Source organism: Thunnus albacares, chromosome 1 (genome assembly GCF_914725855.1).
Source record: "Thunnus albacares chromosome 1, fThuAlb1.1, whole genome shotgun sequence".
NCBI lineage: Eukaryota > Metazoa > Chordata > Actinopteri > Scombriformes > Scombridae > Thunnus > Thunnus albacares.
This window is the reverse complement of record NC_058106.1, coordinates 10,707,962-10,725,386: the sequence shown is the minus strand read 5'-3', so window position 1 is coordinate 10,725,386 and position 17,425 is coordinate 10,707,962. Positions and strand designations below refer to the sequence as shown.

General features: G+C 38.3%; 2 protein-coding genes across 5 annotated transcripts; both read right to left on the bottom strand.

Moving 5' to 3' along the window:
- Positions 1 to 1,657: 1,657 nt before the first annotated feature.
- Positions 1,658 to 5,674, bottom strand: ss18l2 (ss18, like 2). The gene is made up of 5 exons (XM_044376058.1): positions 5,496 to 5,674; positions 3,981 to 4,159; positions 3,752 to 3,828; positions 2,157 to 2,241; positions 1,658 to 2,045 (listed from the first exon to the last, which is right to left on the bottom strand). The coding sequence occupies exons 2-5, from the start codon at positions 4,047 to 4,049 to the stop codon at positions 1,986 to 1,988; spliced, it is 291 nt and encodes a 96-aa protein (XP_044231993.1). The 5' UTR covers positions 4,050 to 4,159; positions 5,496 to 5,674; the 3' UTR covers positions 1,658 to 1,985.
- Positions 5,675 to 6,520: 846 nt separating this feature from the next.
- Positions 6,521 to 16,442, bottom strand: lsm14ab (LSM14A mRNA processing body assembly factor b). 4 transcript variants are annotated; one of them, XM_044375644.1, is made up of 11 exons: positions 16,343 to 16,442; positions 16,084 to 16,254; positions 15,144 to 15,307; positions 13,598 to 13,745; positions 12,454 to 12,651; positions 12,105 to 12,185; positions 10,831 to 11,007; positions 10,219 to 10,375; positions 9,466 to 9,492; positions 8,661 to 8,901; positions 6,521 to 8,559 (listed from the first exon to the last, which is right to left on the bottom strand). In XM_044375644.1, the coding sequence occupies exons 2-11, from the start codon at positions 16,205 to 16,207 to the stop codon at positions 8,536 to 8,538; spliced, it is 1,341 nt and encodes a 446-aa protein (XP_044231579.1). In that variant the 5' UTR covers positions 16,208 to 16,254; positions 16,343 to 16,442; the 3' UTR covers positions 6,521 to 8,535. The 4 variants fall into 4 exon arrangements, with proteins under 4 accessions (XP_044231579.1, XP_044231725.1, XP_044231653.1 ...); XM_044375790.1 differs by having other exon boundaries at positions 6,521 to 8,556; positions 16,084 to 16,408; XM_044375718.1 differs by having other exon boundaries at positions 12,454 to 12,648; positions 16,084 to 16,408.
- Positions 16,443 to 17,425: the final 983 nt, after the last annotated feature.

Here is a 17,425-nt window from a genome sequence, read left to right as displayed (position 1 = left end):
GAAAAAGAGATGTATTTTGAAGTTTTTTGAACTGCCATGTTTTAAACTACGAAAGATGCATGCTGGCAGCAGTTAGCCTAGTGGTGGTTTCTCTGTCTGTCGAGCTGACATCTCCTCAGACAAGAGCTGGAGACGTGCACGGCCGTCACCCACTTGCTTCTGCAGCTTGAACGTGTGTGTGTGTGTGTAAAGGAGGGGGATTACACAGGGGCAGGGGCTTGAAATGCTCTCATTTTGCCCATAATAAATATACTGTGTCTACATAGCTGTAACTGCCAAATCTCACGCAAGATGACTCAGAATACAGCTACCATCTACTGTTTCATAGCTTGTAAAATACTGAAGTTGAAATATAAATATTTAGTTCTTTTTATTAAGAGGCTTTGAGCAGGCTCAGCATAAATATAGTAAGTCACTGCAGAGGTGTAATTTGAGAGAAATACACTACTTTTTCAACAACTGACCAGAGTTAAGAATTATAGCAGTAACTATGTGCCATGTTGGTATTGATAGCACTTGCAGAATATTATTTCCAACCAAAGCGTTGTTCAGAAGATGAATGGTGCTGAAGAGATAAGAGGTGGTCTGAGATTATTGATGAACCGTGAAGTTACACACCCTACTGGATGAGAGCATTAGGGAACATCTTCACACCCAGAATCGCATTCATTTCCTCCTCTCTAATTGGCGGTTGTTTGTTCCAGATTAACACTAACTCCCATAAATCTAACTTTTCTTCTGTTTAATACAATATTTTTCTTGTACAATTATTGACAGTATTAATCTTATTTTTGTATTTTCTTACATGTTATACCATTACTGTATGTTAGTATTCTTGTAGGCATATTACATAAAACATTATTTTCCACCTCCCAATATGTGAAAAAGCACATTTTTTCCTACAGAGTTGAACTACACCATCTATCTATAAACGTTACCAAATATGCCATGCTAAACACTAAAACATTGTGTGATGAGGGTGTTTTGGAGCCCTTGTTTCTTCGGTTTCTATGGCAATGGGCTGCATTTAAAAGCCCAGAATGTTATCTTTTTGTGATGTTTGCGGATGCCAATGTTGCCTGTATTTATGAAATGACACCATGTTTTCAGAAAACTAACATACTTAACATGTTTACAGAGAATTGTTTGCTGTATATACATATAAATATATATCTTTTTATAGTTAATGTGCTTTGCACAATCAAGATATAGGGTTTGTTGCTTTTTGTCTGTGTTATCCTCCTAACTGTTGCAGCCTTTTTTAAAGACATGATTACAGACCTTGGACTGTAACTGTTAGCTTTTTCAGCTGTGTCAAATGGTTTACTAGTGGCTTCTACAAAAGAAAAAAATAATAATAAAAACATGTTGCCCTGATATGAAGGGGGACTGCTTGGCTTATGTTGCTTATTGTTCTCTTGAGCTGGCAACTGAATCTCTCCAAGTGTACCAGCAATGCAAAAAATGAATAAAAATGACTAGCAATTGGAAATGCTGTCTTTGTAGTTTGTTTGTGCTGAAGAGTCGCTCCCTCTCCTCTGTGAATGTGAAAATGGTCAAACTGTCCTGAACTTCTGCTATAAACATTTCATATAAATGGTCTTCTGTACACTGAGATAATATGGACTCTGAACTGATTTCAACTGACACCAAGAAAAAACCTGAAAAATGTTTTAATGTACATTCAATTTGTTTACAAGTTCACATTTTAATGCCTTCAAGAATTTAATTATCCAGGCCCCTGTAGCTGGATATAAATGTAAAAACAAACATCTTCATGATGACTATCTCAGCAGAAACTAATTATTTACATTGAATTCACAGACTTGACATTTTATATACACATCTACTAGAGCATCACTGACCTGAAACATCAGTGATGCTGGAAAGGGTTATATTACTGAAAACACTTCAAACTGAACATTATAAATACATTTTCTTCTGATGTAAAAACAATTCTCTCAACACTCTGAGAAGCTGGATCATCATGTCCCTCCATGTCCATTCACGGGTGGTCTGGAGGCGGAGGTTTCATTAGGTGTGGACTGTAAAAAGTCACAATAACAGCATATTAGAAAAGCCACTGGTACAGAACATTAACAATACTATTACTATAGATGTTAGACATGCTTTGTGAATGTTTTTGTTCTTTATACATTTGAGGAGGGAGGCATGTTGTCTGGGCTGGCATCAGCTATGGTTGCCAGATACACAATGTTGCGGTGCAGGATCTGTTGGTATCTGTTGGAAAAGCAGAAAAAAACAGCAGCTGAAAAACACCTGGTGCAAAAGAGACGCACATCAGAAGTGTGCAGACGTGTATGGTGCTGACGTTGGGAAAGTTGAAGTTCAGGGAATTCCAAATATTTAGCAGCTGATGGATGTTTTTGCAACATCATATCCAGGGGCCGACTTTACCATTAGGCAAGGTAGGCCAGTGGTTCTCAAACTTTTTCACATCAAGGACCCCTGAACTGACACAAATTAGACCATGGACCCCCATTTGATAAGATTTTTGCTTTTAGATGTTTTATGATAGAAAGTGTATGAAACCCATGGCCAAAATAGTCATACATTCTATCATTGTGTTACTTATGTTATTAATATATTATTCCCCTTTTTGCTGGGGACCCTCTGGAATTCTCTCAAGGACCCCTGGCGTTCCCTGGACCCCACTTTGAGAACCACTGGGGTAAGCAACTTCCTAGGACCCCCAACAGCTGTAGATTTATAATGATGTTTAGATATGAAAAATATTGAATTATGTTATGATTCTAACTCATTGTACCCCGAAATAACTTGTAAAAGGCCCCAAAACACTTAAGAATATATTCACCTGTGTACTTCTACTTCAGATGAAAACACTGTACCACTACATTTACCTGACAGATAAATGTTGCTGGTTACACTGCAGATTCAGATTTTACTCACAAAATATAACAAATAAAATATGATGCATAATTATTGATTAAACTATCAAACAATATCAAATTATATAAAATAGCTCCTCCTTGTAAATTTAAAGTACATTGTGCTGATACCTCACTTTCACTCTTAAACCTGCTGTGCGGAACTTTTACATATAAATGATCTTCCATTGCATTCAAGCCCTTACCACTCAAGTTCACACAATGCTGATTAAGCCTATCACCACCAGATGAATCTCTGTATTTCACAGTATACCGGAATTTTTAATCTGGTTATCACGTTTGACATTCCCGCCTTGGCTGGATGAATGCATACTGCGCATGCTCTATATGCAAAGAACGCATACTACAGACTGCCGGTTACTAACTCCCGGTTAGCTCTCTGCTAATTTGAATGGGAATAAAATAATTTAATCGTGCAACTCTTCTAGACTTTCCAAATGTTACCGGACCGAAAGGATCAAATTCTGATAGTGAACCGAGTCATTTCAAGGGGGTTGTGTGACGGTCAAAACAATTTATCTACCGTTTTACAGCCGAAACAGTAGCGAAGTGTGTCGACAGTGTTTTTGTCGTTACTCTCACTGCCAGAAGGGGGAGAAAAAGCGACAGCACTCCAGCTTTAAGTAAATGTTAAATGCGGGACTTTCACAGTGTTTTTACTGTGCGACATTAATAATTTTACTTAAGAAAAACGTTTTGAGACCATCCCAGTTAGAGAAAGGGTGAATATAAAGCAAGACAGAGTTTGCATTGGGCCCCCAAATCACCAAACCCGCCCCTGTTCATAGCTAACAGTGGTCAGTCAGGGTTAATTGACTTACTGGACACACTCCACTGCTCTTCCTTTCTGCATGTACTCAGTGATGCATCTTATCAGCTGGTCGTTTTCATCCAGCAGCTGCGACACACAAAACAAAGAGTTGAACAAGTTAAACACGTTGGCTAACACACAGTAAGTCACAGTGTGTAAATGTGGTTTTACTTTAACCATCACTGGAAACAACACAGCCGTTGTTACTATACATTACGTCATCTTTGCTGGTGACCTACCCTCTGTATCGTTTCTTGGTTGATTTTAGCCTTTCCTCGTAGTTTCTTTGGCACAAAAACAATCGACATATTTGTAGCGCTTCTTCTTCGTCTTCTTCTTCTTCCGCTTGCGCTTCTTCTTCGGTGTTTATTGGCGGATGGCAAACCAGCTTAGAGGCGCATCACCGCCACCTACTGGACTGGAGTGTGGAACGAGCAATTATGCAGCAAAAAACAAACATTCCTCTAGCTAAATCAGTTTCTTTTAAAAACTTAATAATGTCACAGTACATCTCTCCTGCTGTTTCCCCCAAGACACCTGACAATGAAGTCACGATGTTTTGCCTTCCTTAGTGCCTGAAGAAGGGGATTTCTCTTGATATTGTATTTTCTAATACAATGAAGTAGTCCATGTTGGACGGTTTCTGGTTGGCTACAGTGTGTGCATATTCCGGTCTGGTGTTTGCCTATTGTATATAATGAATGGTTGACACCTGTGTGACCTATTCTCAGATGACTGATGATGTTTTCTTCCCTTCGTTTCCAGCCCACCATCCTTCCAGCACTAACATGTCTTTGTATATTACATCGATGTCTTCCAGGCCTGTCTTATCTCTGCAATCATCTCTTACCTGTCATTTAAGGAAAGCTATGATTGATCTTATGTGGCGACCGGTAAAATGTGATTGGAATGATATTTATTCACAATGTGGGTGGTGTGAGACTGTGTCCCATCTTAAACTGTGTCCATTGTTGCCAGAGGAAGGACTGTAATGTCTGAGGTGGCCTCCTTGTTTTACGTTTACACTAGATATACTGAAATCAACCAGCACATTCATGTCCCCAGAGAATGACCTTTACTCCATTTTAAACACACCATGAACTGTTCACTTGTGCCACCCTCAGGCCAAAATGTCAAAACTGACCCAGAGGAACACAGTATCATAATTAAGTAAACATTATAGACATCTTAATGCAGGTTGAAAAATAAGGTATTTCATGTATGTGTATTGCAGAAATGATACTAGAAATCAAAAGACAATGTAGTTAAATAACTGTCAAGAACATACATTTATTGAGAATTATGTAGAATTAGTAAATGCAGTTACCTAAACCATTTAACCTGTATAAAAAGTGACAAACAAGATATTTAGTTTTTAAGTTTGTTGAGCCACACAGAAATCCAAAGAGTGATCTCTGTACATCATCTGTACATTAACTAAAGTGCGCTGTGTCTCTTAATGGTACAGTCCTACAGCTCATGTGGCTTAGAGGCCCATAGAAGAGTTAATCATTGTTTGGCATCTTGCTGAAAAGAAACTGGTACCTTCAATCAGCCAAGTTTCATAATAATTATTTCTGGTTGGGAGGGCAACACATTTTATTCCCCCAGTGGGGAAATAATAGAGTGCACACCGTCTCTGAAACCTGCTGGCCTGAGACTGCTCCGTCATTGCAAGACTTCCTGCAGCATTTGAATTTACCCGGCACCTCTTTGTTTTTCATCCCCAACCGTGCACAGTGACGCATACTTACGGTGCACCGTGGAACATACTCCTCATTACACATCCATGTCACATAACACTGACCAGGCCCAGGGGGATGAGGATTTCAGGAGGAAATTCTCAGATTCTATCAAACATTGTATCCCAACCACTTTGGTTAAAAAAATATGTTTAAGTATTAAATTTAAATGATGTGATTATTTCCAGGTGGTATTGGGTCTTTGTGACTCATCACAGCAGGAAAAGCACAGGTGTAATTATCATCACTGACGATGGCCGGCATGCCAGGGAGCATCCTTGTTGATGTCATTAATCACACCTGTGCTTTTCCTGTTATAACATGTCAAAATGTCTGTCAAAGAGGCATATTGTGCAAATATGTAGATGGCCATAATTGTGATGAGCAGAATACAAGGACTATACAGTAGATCTGTTATTGAATCACCCCTGAAAACTGAACTGAAAATATGAGTTAAAAGTCTTGATATAATGTATAAAGATTTAAACACAAGCCACTGTCAAAAATCTTGAATGTTTCTCTTGCACTAAATTGAAAATAGGGGAAAAATATGAATACAGAACACAATAGGCTCTGTGTACTGTATCTAAACTGATCAAAATAATTTTTCTGATTTATTACAAATAATAGGATTAGTAGTGTTTCTATTCAGACTAACTGATTCAACTGCAATCATACCCTAAATCTGAGAACAGTGACACAAGTTTGATATTGTGGAAGAGGACCCTGAGTTAATATTTTTGTCAAGATATTTTTGATTTCTTATTCCGTTATCTTGCACTATTTTGTAGTTTGTGTGTTGGGAAGAACTGAAGGATGCGTTTATCTTTCGTTACATTTAAAGCAATGTCTTCTTGCATGAAACACTATTGTATGATTCCACAATCGTGTCCAGACATAAAACAGGTAATTCCAGTAACTTTTCTAATAAATATGCAAAGACAAGGGTATCATTTAAAGGTTAGACCCAGATAAGTGTGAACTGCAGAGACAGCATGTCTGTCTGTGGATCAACAATAAAACAAGAGAGACGTGGATATTGTACAACTCTTTATCTTATGTAAAAACTCAATTTTGCTGATATTCAAGAAAACGATTCCCAGTTTACAATTCCAGTGACTGGAAGGAGTAACAAACATATGAAAACAGGTCAGTTTTTAATAGTTCAGTAATACTCTAGTTGCAATTTCAATCTCACTGGTTATTGCGAAAGCCCATATAAAGTGATGGTTCCTACGGCTATCATGCAGTGATCAGCAATCTGTGCAATATCCAGTTAAACAGCACAATTTTCAACTGGGCTGTTTGTTCTAAACAACCACAGCTACTGAGAAGGATCTAGTTTCACTTTGTAGTGCTATCAATACTTTTGTCAAAAGGTAACCTTTAAGTTAAAGGGAGAGCTGTAAAAAATTCCCCACACTGAAGGCACTCCCTAAAGTCCGAACAAATCAGAACCAAAAAGAAAAAAAAAAAAAAAAAAATCCCATCTCCCCCGAACACACTGACACCACATCCAGTTCTTGTCCCTTTGTTCACTCAAGTTGGTTTAAACAATAAATTCCCTCCAGAGAACAAATAACATTGACAACAATGCAAGAAGAGGAGCTACACACAAGTCAGAGGGCTGATCAGAAATGCTACCATTGAACATATGCTTTCAGACATCATTTAGTCCATTTTCACTATTTCCCACAAAAAATCCTTACAACACAGGTAAATTCTTAGTTTCAGTGGAAACAGCTGACTATAGACACGACGGGAACATTTTTTTATATGACACAACTGTAAGCCAATTCAAAGAAGGGCGATAACAAAAAAAAATGTGTTTTAACGGATGGCTCAGTATGTTTTTGACCTAGAAAAGGGAGAGGTACTGAAATGGTGTAAACATATGTGCTTATTGGCTTTCAATTATTTTAGCTCAACGAAATGCTCGTGTATTCATTTTGGCAAAAATAATAATTACTAAAGGGGAGCATTTTGTCTAAATAAATTCAAGTCTTTTCTTTCCTGACAACTTCTACAGACTGCACTATTAATGGATGTTCCTCTTTCACAGAAACAAATCATGGGATTGCTCTTTGTTTAGCTACCTACATAAAAATCTACAGTCAACACATATTCCTAAAGCTAATGCTGTAAAACCCATACATAAATCAAGAGACTGGCTCCTACTGATAGCTTGTATTAGGTTAAAAAAAAACAAAAAAAAAAAACAGGCTTGCAGAAGTCCAGCAACAAACCTGAAGCAGAAACATAATTCATCTAACAGGTGACATTTGAGGGGTGAAGATATGATCCAACAAGTCTAAATACTGATTTTACATTTCTGAGAACTAGAAACGAGTGTCTGGCAAGCCACAGTTTAGTGGGGAGAACAAAGTAGAAAATGAGTTGGACATACATTCATTATAATTTTCGATTCAAATTACATTTCTTTCAGCTGGTTTTGATCTCACAACTACATTAAGAATTAATGGATGTTAACAAAAAAACAAAACTTTCCTGTAAACTGAGTTAAACTACTGAATGCATGGCAAACAAACTACGTACGTCTGCGCAGGGAGAAAGTACGGTGCAACAGGCAATGCAGTGAATTTTGGTGCCTATACATCATAATATCAAAAAGATGAAATCAAATAAAAAATAAAGCTATTGATCACATGAACTGTGATCCACTCACAGTATCAGTGGGCTCTCTGCATACAGCTTTCAATATCAAAGACAACTTCAGTAAGAAATTAACTTGATTGATGCAAAAATACAGAATTACTCCAAAGCAAGGTATTTACAAGTTCTTGTCCATCTGGTGGCTGTTTGTCAAACAAAAAAATCTGGGGCAAAAAAGAAAAAAATAAATCATCATTCTCAAAGTGGAGAGAGGGAGCTGCACTCTCACCCCCTGATGCTGAGCAGTCAACCCTGGTGTTGCTGACTGAGAGCATGTCTTCATTCTTTCTGTCAAATTTTGAGGCCAAAGAAATGTTCTTGAACTGGAGTAATTTCATGATGAGGGGCTACAACTCTTTGTGGATCCCTTGCTGCAGTACTATGCAGCCACCTTGTTGTCCTTCTGGAAGAAAACAACAAACGTTTAGAACGGTCATCAAACTGTTTCTACATAAAGCGCTTAATCAATACTGTTCAGGATGTCTGAAAGGCTGATGGATTTACCCCGTATTCAAAATCAGAGAAATCCCGGCCTCCTCTGCCACCTCTGAATCCACCTCTGAAACCAGGCGGGGCACCACGAGGTGGTCCAAAGGAGCCTCTGCTAGACGGTCGTCCTCGGCCTCCGCGAGGCCCCATGAAGCCTCGGCCACGGAAACCTCCTCTTCCTCGATTGTGCCGCAGAGGGATGCCGAACGTCTCGGAATTCATTCGTCTCTCCTCTGCCCAGGTCGGCCTTCGCTCCCTGACACACACAAAGACGATTAGGATTCTTCTCTTTTGGTAATAAACACACCTCAAGAAAAACATGAGATAATAAGGGGAGAAAATTGCACTTAATCTTTCCATATTTTGCTACAATTTATGTCAGTAATTTCAGATATTGTACAAAATAAGAATTAGAAACTGTATTTGAATAACAGGCTGATGTGAATCACTGCACCAAACTGGTTTCAGTTCCAAAAAGTCAGTTTATGTTTCTGCTTTAATATTGTAACTAAACCTTCTTGTCTCTCTCATTCAACTGACGACTCTGGATGCTCTTATATTACGTAGACCGTTTCATGTACGTCATGTTTTTTGGTTAACAAAGATCCAAATATGTGTCTATGTAACATCTAGTTTAAAAAGTGTAAAAACTTAAAAAACTACAAACCAATTTAATAAAATGCTTAACAAAAATAATTGCTCGGATGACAACATTTATGACAATTTGTAACAGTGTGCTTGTTCATCATGATAACTTTCATTTTGGTCCCATTCTCCCGAGGTGCCTCCCTCAACACAGCAAAGATAGTGTCTGACTTACTTTGAAAATCCTCTTTCACCCGCTTTGCTTTAAGAGATAAAAAAACAAAACAAAAGTCTTTCAGTGTATTAATCAAGTAAAATTCTATGGAAGCACATTACCGCCAACGTAATGAAAAAAAGAGATCCTGTAAGTCATTATGAGAAACTTTCTCGAAATACTGACTTCTTAAAATAATGAGTTACTGGCATAATGCCTGTAGATGGCGTTGTTCAGTCATTTTCAAACTAATTCATGAACTGAAAAACGACACAAATAGGGGGAAGATTATCATTATTTTGAGAAAATTCCTCATAATGACTCACAGGATCTTTTTTTCCCCATCACACTGGTGGAAACGGGCTTCCATACAATTCAATGAATAAATGGTTAAATACAAAGGCTTATGTGAATTGTATAAAGTGATAGTGAGTCTTGAGAAGCCAAGTTCAGACTGAAAATAGCACTGTGTCAAAATCGCAGTCTGATTCATTTCAATGAGGCTACTGCATTTGTGCAGCATGTGCTCTCACAGAGGATCCAGCTTTTGCTGCAGGGCAGTCTGACATCATCTGGCTCCTGCAGGTAGAATACCTTGTGGCATTTCCAGTGTTATTCTACAGTTTGATTTCTAAACATTGAGACAGAAGAGCAAATTACTGCTTCTGTAACTTTCCAGGGTTGTAAAATCCTGCCTCTGTCTTTTTTTGACGCAGTGCTATGATCAGAGTCCTAGAAGTGATCAACATCTTGATTATGGACAAACTGAAGTACCTTGAATCATTACAGGACAGATTATCAAAGAAGGACTTGGACTTGTCATAGTAACATGTGTTTATCACAGCCTCTTCTTCCTCAGTGGTCCCCTCATTAGCTGGATGTTCTGAGTCAGTTGTTTCTTCACCATTCACTGCCTTCTCAGTCTTGTCATCTGTGGTTACGTAAGAAAAACATAAAACAGATTTCAGACCAAACCACTAATTTGTCTTTTTGCCATTCAAGGAGATTCAAAGACGATCATTAAATGTTAACCAAAACAAACTATAATACGATATGATCCAATATCATGCCAACATTTTACTTGTACCACAGGAATGTTTCTGGTTGCAAACCTGAATTCCAAACCTGAGTTTTCACAGGCAGAAATAGTGGTACGATAAACAAAATTAAAAACAGTCTTTCCCTTACACCCCGTCAAAAACAACTGCACCTGTCACCTTGACCTTTTTTGAAGTTATGATTTGCTTCCACATTTGGGACAATATATGCTCTCAACCAGTACATCTGTGTTTTAGATGGTAAAGCCAAAGGAAGTGGTAAAAAAAAAAAACTGCCTGTACTGTTGAAGAATAAACAAAATAAAGAAAAGTGTGCTGGGAGCTGTACCTTTCAGTTTGAGCTTGGTCTGAAGCTCTTTGTCAATCTCATCTTTGTGGAACTGTGCGTTGGCAGTCTCAAAGTCAAAGTCTTCTTCAAACTTCATGGTGCCATCCCTGCGCACATTTACTCTGCCTCTGCTGCGGTTTCCTCTTCCACGGCCGCGGCGGATGAACTGAGCACCAGCTGAGAAAAACAAACAAACAAAAAAAAAACAGGTGAAAAATAAATTCCAGCAATGGCCTGACAAGCAACATGTACTGAGCAGTCAAAACGTATCAGGACAGCACTGTGTTACGATTACATTATGTTGTTTTTGGGAGTTCGTATTTATGGTTGTCACATCTATTACAATAAGGAGATTTAGCCACGCTGACTAGCTGCTGGCCACCGTGCACGTTGGTAAAATGGATCCGTCACGTCCCTTTGTATCTGCGGGTTGGTGCTCCTGTCAGCGTTGGAGTCTCTGTGTGAGACACTCTCAGTCCCACAAGGTACCGATTGATCTAACGTGAATAACATGAACAAGTTCAATACCCAACCCTAGTATGCAAATTAACCTATAGAGTAAAAAATGTTCTCAGTGCTTAACCGATTACGGGTTAAGCACTGAAATCCCTAGACTGATGTCTGTGTTCCTCATTCTTTCTAAACTTCACTCAGTATTTTGATGCATTGTAGTGGCTACATTCTGACTATAGGAGGAAATGAAAATGGGTATTAGTATTGCTTCAGGGCACCATGCTTACTTCATTATTTATTACAACTAGAGCTATCTGGGCCTCCAGAGCACTTCTGGTGTCGAAGCTCCCGGTAAATTATCACGTACATGACTTGAACAAGAATAAACCTCTCTGGAACAATTGTAAGGTTAGTCCACTGCTGGTGTGCAACAGCGCCGCTGCTGGAAAGACTGCCACCTAATATGAGATATTCATTTGATCATTAGTAAATATCTAAAATCTTAATTAATGCAGCTTTAAAGCTGATACTCGGCACTTAAACCTGATTGCCATTGTTTGGTTTCAAATTAATGTGGTGGAGCACAGAGCCAAAAAAGTGTAAAATCTGCAGAGCCAAACTGGTAGAACGTGTGCATGGATTTTTGAATCTGTGCACACAGATTGGTAAACTAACCACCCCCCCTTGAGTGGCTCTGCAGAAATCACATCCACTGTGTGAAAATAAAGCCTCATATGAAGAATTAATAGCCCATAAAGAGTTAATAGCTAGTACCAAAAAAGTATTGTTATTATTGTTAAGTGAAGGTACAAACTACTTACCAGCTTGATGCCTGTTGGGGTCCCGGTTTTCAACAGCACCTTGTTCATGATCTGGCTGTGACACTTTCTGAGTCTCTGGAGCTGAACAGTAAGAGAGACTTTTTACCATCAAGGTGTTAATGCTCTAACACAGACATCAGACAGTGTAGGTTAAGCCAGCTTTTCTCTATTAGTTCAATGTGTAAAGAACCTTAACTCCAAAGCTGAAGAGTGTATTTAGCCCTGTAGAGGACTTTATGCTCAGCTATCTCTTCTACACTTAGATATAAAAGCCTAATTGCCTTAAAGATTTTTTGAAAGTGTCCTAACACCAGTGGTCATCAACATCAAGCCAAGCAGGTCTGCTTACCTTTTCTCGGCTCCAGGAGGTCTGGAGGTTTCTGGTTGCCAGTGGAGGTGCTGGTGGGTCTGGGAGCTGCTGCTGAGGTCTGACTCCTCTGTCCTACAGGTGCAGGTGGGGCCGGGGCAGCTGATGCAGGGGCCTGCGCTGCCTGCTTCTGGGTGGAACTTTTTGTTAGAGAGTCCAGCTGAGGACTAGTGCGTCCTGCTAAAAAAAAAACAAGACAAGTGCAAAAAAACACACATTGAAATTGATGATTTTCTTAGAGCAGAGGCAGGATAGTCTGTCTTAAAGCAGCTGACAGAGGCAATCAGAGTTTTGTGATACACACAATGTTAAATGCTGCTATATGACATACAACGGTATGAATGTGGCAAAATATGTATATAAATGACTCCCCCTTTGAGCACATTCAAACACTCGAGCTTCAGCAAAACAGTTTATTAGGAATCTGTTGCATCATTTTCTCTACTAATCCCAGTTCAACACAAAATCGGCTTCAGGTGTGCAGCAGGCCACATGCAGCTGTGCTCTATTAAAATCAACAGGAATCAGGTGTTGCTCCAGATTTGCCTGAGAGACAGGTGTCTCACTTAAAATGATAGTTTGAAAACGGTTCATTTGTTTAAATAATCATTAGAAAGGATTGTGGATGTAAAAATGATTCTTCAGCCTTTTAATCTTTACATTAACCTACCAAAGCCCATGACTCTCAAACAGAGTGCTTTGTAACCAGAGCTAAGCAATACAGGCAAAACTATTATCACAATATTCAAATGATATTTGTTTCAAGTAATACCATCAAACAATAACATGTAATACATCATGTTAAATATGCTAGTGATCATTAATTGGGATGAGCTACATCTTGCTAGTGCATTATTTAGTGTGTCTGCCACTTTGTAGTGTGGTCTGAAATAAAACACTAATTCCAAGGTTTTTATTGGCCAGTGTCCTGCACACATGTGGTCCTACACACTGATGGTTTTGTTTTACTTAACTTTTTTTTTTTTTTAAATGATTAGATGCCTTTACTTTTGTCACAAGTTGCACTGTTGTGTGGGACACTTTCACAGCTCTCCTTTTAGATCCCTCCTGTAATTCCCTACAGTAAATAGATACTTGTTTTGAATTTGAAGAGAATACTCCTTACCTACTCCAGCAGATCCAAACTGCTGAGCTGCAAGGGGTGTAACACCAAACTGGCTGTATGGTGGGACAGGGGCCCTGCTGAACGGAGCATAGGACGCAGCAGACTGGAATGATGATGCTGAAGCAGCATTGCTGGATCCAATTGATGACTAGAAAAAACAAATACACAGTCAATTGAAAAAAACATGACAACACCAACTGTCAAAAACAGTACTTTAACACAAGTTCTTACACGTATGATAATACATTTATGTTGAAAAGGTTTTTGATCCATTCATTTCAGACCACTAACAAAAATTAAACTCATCACTCACAAGACACGATGTGCTATTGTTCTTCAAAAACATAACTGCTAAACAGAATGGTTTTGACTGTCAGTATCACAGTTTTATATGCTGCACAACCCTACATCAGTTTAATTTACTACACAGCATCTCTACTGCTATGTTTCATGAAAAAGCTAGTGTATTCAGTGAGCCTCACTGAGATGCAAGACCTTTCATGATTACTGGCACAATAAAAAAGAACAAACATCTAGAAAAGTTATCAGCTGCAAATGGGAAGAATTTAATTTAATGTGTTTTGATGCATGGAGCTGGAGATGTGTTTTCAGTGTTATCAGCACAAAAATGATTTTAATTCATATTTAGTTTATGAGTAATTCATGTGTTAAAATGTGACTGGCTATGTTCCCATCATATTGCTTATTTTGCATTAATTTCTAGGCATAAAATGTGTGTTCCTGAGCCAATCACTGAAATGCACCTTTATAACTGTTTATAACTGCTGTAATCAATAACATACATTAATGATGGCTGAATTCAGGTGTTCCAGTTCCAATGCTCTGGTATACTGCAAACTGGCTTACTGGAAGACTTAGTGTCATTAGATACACCCAGCTTTTACTGCTGTGACAAGACAAAATGTGTGCCATGAAAAAGTCTATCCGAGTCTTAGCAGGTTGTAAAAGGTCTTCTTCACAGCAGACATTTTAAAAGCCCAGGTGTTGCAAATAACATTAACGATGGCTCTGTTTCATTTAAGTGTCCGGGTGACAGTGAGCCAGCATACACAATACCAGGAACCCTGGAACTGAAGCAGCTACACGAAATTAAGCAATCATTTAATTTCATTATTTACACCTGTGCTTTTCCCACTGTGACATGTCAAACCGTCCTCCATGAAAAGGGTTATTGGGTTGCCTTTTAACAGTATTTTGACAAAGTTCTCCAATTCAGATAAAAGAAAAAAGATCATACTAAATTGATAGAAATAACTGCAGTATTAAATTTGTCCACTTGCCCTTGTGTACTTTTTTTTGCAAATCTTTAACATTCAATAAAATAATGAAACTCAAAAAAAAAAACCAACAAAAAAAAAACAAACTTTTTTTTGGAAAGGTCATGGACATGCATAACAGAAAGATTTGTATCAGTTACAAGTATCAGCATGGCCATGGCCAGGCATTAACCTCAAAGAAATTAACAACGCTTTACTATGACGTTTGCAGAAAACATACAGAATTTAAGTTTACATTTATTACTTACTTGAACGATGGCAGGGTCCTGAGGCAGGGAGCTAGTGGCTTTGGGTGGCTCACAGACTGTCAGGTCTTTTATATCACTCCCTCTAAAGATGATATACTCAAAAACTTCCTCCCGAGGTGGAATAGGCCGTTCAGTGGGCCTGTCTTCAGTGCCAAAAGAGCGAACTGTTGGAAAAATTCACAGGATAAATGAAATGAATTCAGGCCATTAGTCTTTTTGTTGAGAATGAGTAGATTCAGTGTAGATGCACTGAACAACATATATACATTTATTACTTATTGTCTATCAGAGCAGTGATATAGTGATTATTAATTCACTGACCAGACAGATATTCCACCGAATGACTTTTAAGATAACTTAGGAATGAGAAATCAAGTAGCCTATTACTTTATTGACAAATTGACATATTTTTGGCATAAATAAAAATTTGTTATGTAGGTGGAATAATCTTCTAATTTTTGTGAAATTATTGTTTACTTGTATGACCATGCCACTGACTCCTGCCAACAATATGAGAATGAAGCTTTGGAGCGCAGAAATGAATGTGCCTTAAACTAAAATCACTCAGGTGTATTAGTGGGCTACATGCTACAGAAAGTTAAACTGTGAGTTCACTAGACACACGTTTAAAGTAACTTTGCGAACGACCCATCATTCAAAACTTGTACATAACATGTTTGATGGTCACAGGACATTAACTTTCTGTAATGTGCAACTTTATATTCTGCAGAAAGGGGCTCGTATTTAACATTAGCCCAAACACAACGTAAACAAAGGACGCACTGGGTTAACTTACGTTACAGCACCGCTTAGCTAAAAAAGCTAGCTAACGTAGCTAACTACGACGAAATTAATTTACCATTTCCATCGTGTACCACTTTTGTAAGCTACGCTGTACCAGCTTTAGTGCTGTAGTCCGCTTCTTCGTTGCTAAACTTACCTTTAGCAAGAGCTACTGTCGAGTTTTCAGTGTCAATTGTGTACAAAATTCCTTCGTAGCGAATCTCGGCCTTGGAGATGAGGCTAATTTTGCTGCCAATGTACGGTGTTCCTCCTCCGCTCATGTTTGTCCTCTTGGTTTTAATAATAATAACTCAGCAGGGTGTGTTTTCTATCAAACGAGAGGTATGATGTGTTATTTTCAGAGCTGTAGTTTTAAGAGTACATTACATGAATCAGTAAGCTGCACCGTGTCTGACCTGCTCCCTCTAATAACACGACACAGGGCCGTTTTCACGCTCGTCCGCCCGCCGAAAAGCATGCTGGGAGGAAGGCTGCTGTATCCTCTTCCTTTGTATCATTTATTTCTTTTACAGCTTTATTGACACAAGTTTATATCAAGTTTACAGCACCTTGAGTCTACAACTTGGGTGTACAATCACAAACACGCCAGGGGGAATAAAGGTTGTAAATAAATAAATAAATAAATAAATAAATATCTCGTAAAGCTTACAGTGGTTATACGTTTTAACAGATTTTTGTTTGTACATTGAGATATTGAAGAAATGTATTGTTTGATATGGACAGCACAGAAAAGTTTTTTTTATCAAGAATTTGGATTTGTGAATATAAAAAAAAATGGTCAAATTAACGGGCAAATTACTTAAACAGAACTGCGAGCAGAGATCCCTGTCATATTCAGTGAATCCAAGCAATACATTTTTCCAAAGTAATAAAAAGTGAGGGTAGATATGATCAGCAATAAATCGTGACAATCTACTCCACAGTTGTTTTGTGTGTGGGCAGCACCAATATACATATACCAGCGTTTCTCTCATCAATGTCTGTCTGACTTTGTTAGTCAAAAAAAACAACAAAACAAAACAAAACTTATGTGGCAATAGCCAAACTCTTTCCCAACAAACATCTCCAGCAAATGTGGACTGGCATGATAAGGCAGAAGATGTACTTATAATGTCTTGTTGAAAAAATTGATGGATTGCCTTATTTTTATTCTTAGTTTGCCATGAAAAACAAGTTTTCCCAACAGTTGTTTCAGTTGCCTCTAACAGTATAGGGTGATTGCCATTTGTCATCCCCTTCCTCTCGTTGCTACTTCTTCTCACTCATGTCAAAGGGTGGTATGTGACTGATGATCACACCTGGACTGCACACGGTTACTTTTGTGTGGAACAAATGAGTCAATTAATCATAGAGGATGCTTAACACAGGTTTGAGATTGAACCATTTCTTCATATCGCGATATTACACGGGATCGACTCTCTCCATCCTATACTGCCAGAGAATACATTTTTAAATGTAGAAAAATAAAAATGTATAAG